A 9728-nucleotide genomic window follows, 5' to 3' on the forward strand; every position below is an offset into this window, starting at 1 on the left:
TTTTATCTGAATCTGTTCTCCTGCAAGCATCTTATAATCTTTAGTTCTTGTTAATTTTGTCTGTTTCTTCCATTTCTTTCCTGAGTTTGATCTTGGGTGGCCTCCACTTGGAGTGGCTTGAAGCAGGGTTTCAGTTCCCGGTCAGAGAATGAGGTCGGGCCATGTCAGCGAGAGCTGAATCCTAGCCACACAATCAGTGGTCAGTGACAAGGCCCTTGCCCTTTAGCTTTGCAGAAATGGATTCCCACAAAAACAGAAAGTAGTGAAACAAGTGAAGTGTTTATTAGGAGGAAATGAGAATGGTACTTGTGCACAGACACGCAGGTGGGCTCAGAGACACAGTAGGAGTAGGAGTTTGAATCACTTTTATGGGGCATTTCTTCTGGGTTTCCTTTGATCGATCATTTCGATTTGTGTGGTTCTGAGTCTGTTTGTGGTATATATCAGGATCCTCTCTTGTGTACACTCACATCTCAGCCAAAGTGGATTCCAGTGGGTAGCCTGGAAGGTAGCCTTGGCATCACTTCCCTTTTGATCTCCAAGGAGCTTTCTAGTCAGGAAGGTCCCTTTGACTTCAAGGATGAGAAATATGTGACCTCTTTTATGTTTTATCTGGGCAGGGCCCATCCAGCCTCCTCTCTCAATTGTCCTATTGATCTTTTGGAGTTTCTGTCCACACGGAATGAACTCCAGCTGCTTACCTCCTGCCTGCAGTTCAATCAACTCTCTCTTCATTTCGTCTTGGGTGTTTAAATTTCTCAGGTAGCTTTGCATGCCTTCAAATGCATGTTTTAGTTCTGAGTGTTATATTACAGATTTCTTTTGCTTCCTGGCTGTTTTTGTTCAGGAATGTGTATGAATTGGGCTTCATAGATATGTCATGAAATTCATGTTCTCATATTTTGCAATAACTCTGTATGAACCTGTTAATCTTTCTTGTTCTGTCCTGTGGGGCTGGGTGCTTTTTAAGAGCCCTAGTTTAGTGCGCCCTCTTCTGTCAACAGTGAAAAGTCCAGACACTTCGAAGGATTTGTTTGTTTTGAGTGGGGGAGGAGCGTGGGTCCTCTGATCTTGTTCTTTTGTCTTGCGGAACTTGTGAAATTTCTCCATTTGTTTCCCCTTTTATACTCAAATGCCAAAGCATAATCCCTTCCCTTCCACCTCTTTGCTCCCCAGAATTGACGTGTTTCAAAGGTCGTGTTTCAAAAATCCTATAGACAACTTCCAGTCTCTTCCCTTAGTCCAAGCTCTAACCTACTCCAGACACTCGTTAACATTTGCAGACTTGGCTTCTGTTTCCTGGAACTGAACACTTACTGGTTTGGCAATGGCTTGCCCAGATCACATGTCAAGTTACTGCAGCAGCTCCAGCCTGGGACAGACCTCCTCCTGACCAGCTCTGCCACAGCCCCACTTGTCCTGAGCCCTTCTTTCCTTCCCTTGCCCACCCCAAACAGGAGGGGAAGATTGGGTGCCCAAGAGGCAGGGGCCAAAGAGCCCCGTTCCTCAGAGCAGTAAGGCCCAAGCCTCTGGCCGTTCACCCAGCACTCACGAATGCTGCTCTTGCAGCCTCTGGAGGACATCCAGGGCAGGGAGGGGTGGGGACGCGGCCCTGTGGTAATGGAAACCTGCTCCACGATGACAAAACATGATTACCAACCAGCTGGGTGACTGTTGGAAAATCACTCAACCCCTCTAGCCTACAGATTTCCTCATCTGTGGGGCCCTGCTGAGCTGTTGCAAGGATGAAGTGAGGCAATGTGTGTGGAAAACAGCTTGGTGACTAGTAGCAGAGTTGGCCTTAATACAGCTGAACTCTAAGTATCTTGCATATTTGGAAAAAGGACTAGGGGAACTGTCTCCTTACCTGGCAAGATTCTTAGGTCCACAGAGTGGGCTTATCCCTGGGTTGGGAATTTCCCCTGGAGGAGGGCATGGCAACCCACTCCAGTATTCTTCTTGGAGAATCCCATGGACTGAGGAGCCTGGAAGGCTGCAGTGAGGCAAAGTCATCCTAATTTCAGCCCAGATCATGGGAGGTCCGTTCCATCAGCCCCCAAACCTTACTAGCAGATCCTTCCAAGTTGGCTCCAATCAGCACAACCTAGGAACCCCTTCCCTAGGGCAGGGACCACCAGGCTGCTGCAGCTTCCTCTCACTGCTTCTTCCATTGGCCCACCATCCTAGCTAAACTAAGCTCCAGGTGCAGGGACCTTGCAAAGTTCTGGAGTTGAAAAACACTGGTCAGGTTCAAGCTCAGCTTCATTTCCATTCCTAAGTTGCTGGGTGGTTTGGGGCAAGGGTTTTCCCTCTCTGGGAAGCAAAGATGTGGCTCTTTTTTCTTCTACCTCCTGGGCAGGGATTCTAGAGAATGCTAGGCATATCTGGGCAGGAAGGAAGTTTGATACCCTGCAGTCTGGGGGTTCCATAGCTTGGAAGCTCTCCTAGAGCCTCTGAACCCCATCCTAGATGCCTGCCCCCAACCAGGTCCCAAAAGGAAACAAACCAGTCAGTGCTGTTAGCAAATGTAATTTTTTGTGTTTTAAAGAAAGGAGCCACAGCGCTGTGTCCTGGTTCTCCACAGCCCTTCCTGGACAAGAGCCTGCAAAGGCCACAGTCCTGTGGCCCCCCACCCAGCCTAGCTCCGGGGCTCAGCCAGCCGCTGACAGCCCACGGAGGTAGTCTGCCGCCAGAGGCAGCACGGCCCAGTCATCAGTCCGCAGGGCCACAGGCACTCCGTCCGCCTGGGCTGCCTCCAGCCGCAGCAGCAACTGCGAATCCGGGGGCAGACGGATGGCTATAAGGTAGCTGACGGGGGGTTGGGCCACCACCACAAAGGGCTCCAGGTGGCGGGACACCAAGGCCTCCAGCCCCCCTGGCCCGAGAGGGCACCACAAGCGACTCTCGGCGCCCTTCGGCAGACAGGAGCCCCAGAGCTCCTCAAAGAAGTCCAGCTGGGCCCCCTCGGGGATCTGGGGGAAAGGCAGGAAGAGGTCAGCGAAGGCCACAAGCAGGGGTGGTAGGTGAGTGTGGCAGGTGAGGCCGCTGGGTGTGGTATACAGGGCACGTACAGTCAGCCTCGCAGGAGCTGGGCGTCGGGGCTGCAGAGGCAGGAGCAGAGGGCAGGTGGGGCGGCTAGGGCACAGGCAGGGCACGTGGACAGCCCCCAAGGGTGCGTAGACCTGTCCTTCCACACGGAAGCGCAGCTCCAGAGAATACACCGGTTCCAGCACCTCCACCTGGAGCCTCAGCACCGGGACTGGGCCCTCGGCTCTGCGAGGACCCACACTTAGCCGAACCGGGGCCGGAGCCTCCTGCACCATCAGCGCTGCAGCAAAGCCCTGGTTCTCGGCCACCAGTGAGGAGGCCAGTGCAGGTGCAGCAAGGGAGGGGCCCAGGGCTACCCCCAGCTTGGGCCCTGCCAGGTGGGCCAGAAGGATGTAGTAGAGACGCGCGTGGTCCTGCCCATCAGGGTCCTCCAGTTGCCTGGCCAGCGCCTGCAGCAAATCCGCCAGGCCTCCCCCAACGCCTGCCCGCAGCAGGGCCCGGCAGACCCGCAGCAGGGCCTGCTGGAGGCCCCAGTCCGTGCAGTGGGTGGCTGCAGCCCACAGAAAGCTGAGGGTGGCATTCTGGGCATCCCTGTCTGCCACCCTGGCCAGCATCTGCAGGTGCCAACGGAGGGCCTCCTCTCTGCCTGGCCTGGACACCACCTCCTGCCGCAAGGCCACCCTCAAGGGTTCCTGCAGCTCAGGGCCCACTTGATCCAAGAGATCTACGAAATGGGGAGCCAGTGCAGGCCGGGTTCGGTACAACTGGGCCAGTCCCTGGGTCAAAGGTGTCAGTACCACAGGTTGCCCAGCCAGGCAGTGAGCAACTAAGTATGAGGCCTGGAAGCAGAGAGTAGCCAAGGCCCGGGGGCCACCGTCCAGGGCTGCCCTCTGCCGCAGGCCAGCCAGAAGCTCCTCCAAATAGTGCCGGGGACTCCGATCCTGGCCCTTTTCCTCCTTTTCTTCATCTTCCATGCAGAGCAGACACAGCAGGTGCAGGCGGGCCAAGAGGGCCATCGGCTCATGTAGGAGGCTAGGCAGGAGGCCACGGCAGAGCTGGGACCCCAGCAACAGTGGAGCGGCCTCCTCATCTGTGGGTCCCAGCGGCCAGTTCTCAGGAAAGTTCAAGAGACAGTGCAGGTAGAAGAGATGGATGGGCAGGGGCAGGGCCGGGTGCTGAGCAGCCAAGGTGAGCCGGCGAAGCAGCAAGGTCTCGTCCTGGGCCGTGAACAGGGCCTCGCCGAAGGCTGCCTTCAGAGCCAGCACGGCGTGCAGCAGTGTCAGCTGGGCTGTGCCCAGCAGCCGTACCAGCTGTGGCTTGAAGAGCACTGGTGGCTGTCCCCAAAGACCCCGCAGGGCCCAGCCCAGGAGCCACAGAAGCTGGGCCTGGGCCACAGGAGTGAGCAGGTATGAGGCGTCCAGAAGCTGGGCCACAGTGGCCCGCAGCTCCCGGGCCTCCTCAGGACTGAGCTCCAGCGCCGCAAGGCCACACTCGCCCTCCTCAGCCGCTGGCCAACTGGGTGCCTGGGGCTGAAGGTGGACCTCACCCTCCTCAGCTAGCGTCCAGTTCCAGGGACCACCCTCCATGGAAGAGTTCCCAGCTGTGATCAGGCCCTGCAGGCCGGCTCCGGCCCTGGCTTGTATCACCAAGGCGTTTCGCAGAGCAAGTGCCAGCAGCAGGCTGAGGGGCTGGGCCGGGCCCTCGCGTCCCAGCAGGGCCCGCAGCAGCCCCAGGCAGCCCCCCAGCAGCCCGGGCCGGCAGCTCTCCAGTTCCCGCAGGCACTCCCACGCTGTGGCCTGCAGGGGCCGCTGTTCCGAGGCAGGGCCGAAGCTTCGCCCCAGATCGCGACCCGAGGCCAAGCCCAGCAGCAGGGGCAGGAGCCGACCGGAGGCTCCCGAGACGGGGCTCAGCGCACCTCCTGCCACCAAGGCTGTGGTGGCCGCCAGCAGCAGGGGCCGCCGCAGAGCTGAGGGCCGCGGGGGTAGGAGGACCAGAGTGTCCAACAGAGACGTGGCGGCTGCTTCGGCTGCAGGGGCGTCCGGCCACAGCTGGGCTGGGTACTCCAAGCTCAGAGCCAGCAGGGCAACCTGGAGATGGGGGAGGGCGTGGGGTGGGCAGCACGAGGTTGAGGGTCAGGACACGGTGCGCTGGGATAAACACCTGGGACCAGGGCTCGGGCAGGGGGGCCTACCTTCATCGGCTCGCTCAGCTTCTCACTCCTCAAGTCGCTCAGCAGGTCACGACCCAGATCCTCACCCTCGGGACCTGCCATGAAGGCGGACGGGCTGGCCCGGAAGGTGCCCAGGCGCTGGGCCCAGGTTTCCCGGCTGAAAGGCCCCATGGTCGGGCACACAGATCCCTGTAGAGAGGCGAGGGAGGAGGGTCAGACGTGCGGCCCAGGACCGCGCAGGAGCCCCAGGGCCGCTAGAGGGCGCGCGAGCCGATGCGCAGACCCCAAAGGGGCCACCCTCGGCCGCGCTCAGACACCAGCGAGAACCCCGCACCCGGGTCCCGAGATGAAACCCAGAGGCTTCGGGGGTGACGCTGGGGAGGGCTGCCAGAGTCCCCGCGGGGCAAGAGCGCCGGGAGCAAGGGCGGGGACGCCGGGCGGGCCGCTGGCGCGGGGTGCGTGCCGAGAGCTCATTAGGCCACCTGCCCGTAACCGGCACCGAAACCACAGCACCGCCCCGGCCCCCGGCGCCCGCGGTAACGGGCCGGCCCTCTCACCCTGCCTGACTCAGCTGACGCTGGCGCTGGGGCCTGCCGGCTCCTTCCGGGCTGGCGGCGCGGGGCGGGGCGCACGGCGCGTGGGCGGCCGAGACGGGGCGGGCCCCGCGCGGGGGCGGGGCCGTAACGGGTCCACCACCTCCCTCGCCCTCCCCGCCGGCAGGTGCCGACTCGCCGGTTTCGCTGGGGCTGAGTAACTGTCCCGCTCTGCGCAGGCCCCCCTTCCCCGAAACCGCCGCAGGCCCAGGCAGAGGCGGTGGAGTTGGGTGGGCCCGGGCTCCCGGTGCCCGGGTCCCCGTGGGCGCGCCGACTGCAGTCTCGGGGAGCTCAGATGGCCAGCGGCCGGGGGCCCGCCCGCCTGCCAGGATGCCGAGAATGGCAACCCGCGCGCCCCGCGCCGGCGCCTGGGCGCTGCGCACCCTACTCCAGCGCCCGCAGGCTCGGGGGGTGAAGTGGATCATGAGTACTTGGGGCTCTCGGTGTGGCCGCTGGGGGGTGTGCGAGGTGCAGTCCCGGGCGGCCGCGGGCCTGGCGGAACCGGTCGGGCAGGCGCCGCAGGACTTGGCTTCGCTTCCCCGACGCCAGCCCCGGGCCCCCCACCCGCTCGGCTTGGGGGCGCGGAGCCGGCGCCGGTATGAGGCAGGCGGAAGCTGCTGACCTTTGCCGGAGGCCGTGCCGACGGTCGGCTAGGGTAAAGCTGGCGGGGCCAAGTCACCAGCTGCAATGAAGCAGGAAGACAACGGGATGCAGACGTGCGGACTGGCAAGGCCCGGCGGGTCACGGGGCTCCCAGGACGCTTAGCACGGACCAGGAAACTGAGGCCTTGCGCCGCAGATCTGGGGTCAAGCAGTGCCCGAGCCCAGTTACCTTGACTTCCAGAGGGCTGGACCAGGGCTCTTTCGGGGCACGCAGGAGGCTGAGCCGGGGGCTCACCTAGCAGCCTCTTCTGGGTCCGGGGTCCAGGCTGCAGAGGCCCCACTGCCCCCCGGTTTCCAGGGCACAGAACTGCAGGTGTCCATACCCCACACCCACAGCCTACCGGTCTGAGAAATGCCCCAGGCTCTAATTAGCCTGTTTTGAAGATGAAACAGGCCTGAGCCCCCATTCTAGCTGCTGCCAACTGGTTTCTCTCCTTTCCCCAGGCTTGGCAGTCCCCTCCCTATTCCCATCCCGCTGCCCTCCAGAGGAGAGGTGGTAGGGAGTGGTGGGATAGAGAGAGCTGGAGAAGAGGCTTTCTGGGTGCCCAGGGTGCCAGGCGGATCCACCCCAAAGGACAAGTTCAGCTGGAAAACCTAGTCCCAGCTCCTCTAGGCCCCGGCTCCACAGTTGACTCATAGGCAGCAGCCCCAAACTACTTCCCTCTAGGTGCCTCAGTTTCCCCACCTATAAAATGGGAGTGATGACTCCTGCCAGGGAGGCTGCGGGGTGGGGCTGTCTGCTAATTAAGTCTAAGATGAAAGAGGCCAGGATGACAGCAACCCTGGGAGGGAAGGCAGCTTGGGGGTAACAAGGAGCCTGTCTGGTTTCCCTGTCTGAGGCCCAGAGGGTGCTGATAACTGCACATCCCCAGCCATCACCACTTACAGGGAGGGAAGAATGATTATTAAGCCCCTTTTTACAGTGGAGGAGCCAGGCTTCAAAGGGTCAGGAAACAGGATGCTGGCTCTGGCCCCTGCTCGGCCTCTGACAGCCACCAGTCTTTCAGAACCTTGACTCCTTGGGGCCCAGGGTCTAGAGGGAGGGAGTTCTTGGCGCTGTGTTTCTGGATGCTGTGGTGGGAACATCCGCATGGATTCATGGAGGTGGGGACCTGAAGATGGGGTCCGTTCACAGAGAAGGACAGGGAGGCCCAGCCGGGTGTAGTCACTTGCTCAAAGTCACAGAGCTCCTAAAAAGTGGAGTCCAGCCTTCAGGCAACAGCCCTGTGCCACCCCTGACTTGGCCCGCCAATCAGGGCAGCTACTCTCTGCCTTCACCTGCCTGCCTAGGTGTCTGCTCCCGTGGGAGGGGGCTGCTGGTACTGACCCTGGCACAGGCCAGGCACTACACTGAGCTTAGTCCACCAGCACTGAATCTGCAGTCAGCAAGCCCACCCTAAGAGTGACCTTCCAGCCCAGAGGCCCTGGGCGTGGGCTGCAGCATGGAACTCCCCACTCCATCCCCCCGGCTCATTTCTTCTCTTTCTGCTGTTTCCATCCTCCTCAGGGCAGCTCAGTTCTGGGGAGACGAGACACAAGGCTTAAAATAGGGAAAGTCCGTTTCCAGAGGGGTCCGAGTCACGGTTTTCTCATCTGTGAAATGGGAGATAACCCATCCTCACAGCACTGGCAATAGGGATATAGAGGCGCTTTAAAAAGAGCACATCGGGGAGCTTCAAAAGGGAGGGGATACGTGTATACCTATGGCTGATTCATGCTGAGGTTTGACAGAAAACAAAATTCTGTATAGCAATTATCCTCCAGTTAAAAAATAAAAAATTAAAAAACTATTTATGTAAAAAAAAGAGCACATCAATTTGCAAATCCATAGAGAGCAGAGCCATGGGTACCAGGGGCTGGGGTGTGGGAGGAATGGACAGTGGCTGCTAATGGGTATGGGGTTTCTTTAGGGGGGGATGAAAGTGTTTCTGAAGACAGTGGTGACGACTGCACAGCTCTGTGCAGATACTAAAACCCACTGAACTGGGAATTCCTTGCTGGTCCAGTGGTATGTCTTCATGCTCTCACTGCTGAAGGTGCAGGTTTAACCCCTGCTTGGGGAACTAAGGTCCTACAAGCATAGCCAAAAACAAAACAAAACTCCACTCACTGACTTGTACACTTTGAAAGGATGACTTTTATGGGTATGTGAACTATACCTAAAGCTACTAAAAATGATGTTAAAAGAGGTCCCTCATGTACAGAACTTACACTGCGGGGGGAATGGAACAGACAAGACAAATCAAATTTTCATGGGAAGAGATGCTGCAAAAAAGAATAAGGTAATGGGACAGAAGTGACTGGTGGGAAAAGGATTTAGCTGGGGCACTCAGAGAGGTCTCTTAGAAGAGCGCATGTCTGGCTGAAACCTGAGTGAGCAGAGAGAGCCAGTCATCAAGTGGGGAAATGCCTTGGGGCAGAAGGAGCAGCCAAGGAGAGGCCTGAGCTGGGAACCAGCTTTGGCCAGTTCAGTGGCCAGAGAGCCAACAGCGTAGCAGGCACACACATAACCAGCGGGAAGGGAGATGAACGGGGTCAGGAGGCCAGCGGGGCCAGAGCACGCTGGGCCCCAAGGACTCCAATCAGTTCCCAAGGATCGGAGTGGGAAACATGGAGAGTGAGGTGTGGGCAGATTCCAGGTGCCCTGGAAACCCACAGGACGAAACTCAGCAAGCGATGGTGGCGTCAGTGTTGCATACAGCACTTCACAGTTTGTCAGGGGCTTTGCAGAGTCCACGGGGCTCCTATCAAACAGGGCTGGAAAGGCCACTATTTGAGCCAGGCAGAGGCCTCAGTGGCCCGAGCACCAGCAATCTGCTTTAAGGCTGAGTCCATTCTCAAGACCTGCTAGTCCTCCCGGCCAACGCGAATCAGAAGCATCTCTTGACAGCAGAGTTGGAACTTGGAGCCCTCTGCACAGAGGTGGCTCAGCCCAAGTCCCTGGCTGGGGCAGCCCGACTCCAGGACCAGTGTTCCGCTTGTCTTCCCAGCACAGCTCCTGGAAGCGCTTCCATCTCCAGCCGCCATGCTTCTAGGCCTAAACCCCGTCCTCACCCCCTCCCAGGTCCTCCCAGAAGCCTTCTCTGAGAACAGGAAGGGGTTAAAACTTCTCCATCCGACTCCTGCCCTGGCTCTCCCCAGAGCTGCTCAGGATGGGAACCAAGCACTGAAGGTGGGTGCCAGCAACCGGTCTTTGGGGAGCATGGTCCTTACTTGCCTGTTGGGGTTCTGTCTCCTCACACGCCTGTCCACTGT

The 9728-nt window shown here is 59.3% G+C and overlaps 1 protein-coding gene across 1 annotated transcript; it reads right to left on the reverse strand.

Moving 5' to 3' along the window:
• Nucleotides 1-2513: 2513 nt before the first annotated feature.
• AP5B1 (adaptor related protein complex 5 subunit beta 1) lies at nucleotides 2514-5822 on the reverse strand. The gene is made up of 2 exons (XM_040256179.1): nucleotides 5240-5822; nucleotides 2514-5135 (listed from the first exon to the last, which is right to left on the reverse strand). Exons 1-2 carry the CDS (start codon nucleotides 5387-5389, stop codon nucleotides 2652-2654), a joined length of 2634 nt encoding a protein of 877 aa, XP_040112113.1. The 5' UTR covers nucleotides 5390-5822; the 3' UTR covers nucleotides 2514-2651.
• Between the last annotated feature and the right edge of the window lie 3906 nt (nucleotides 5823-9728).

This window comes from Oryx dammah, unplaced genomic scaffold (assembly GCF_014754425.2).
Source record: "Oryx dammah isolate SB20612 unplaced genomic scaffold, SCBI_Odam_1.1 HiC_scaffold_15, whole genome shotgun sequence".
Classification (NCBI taxonomy): Eukaryota; Metazoa; Chordata; class Mammalia; order Artiodactyla; family Bovidae; genus Oryx; species Oryx dammah.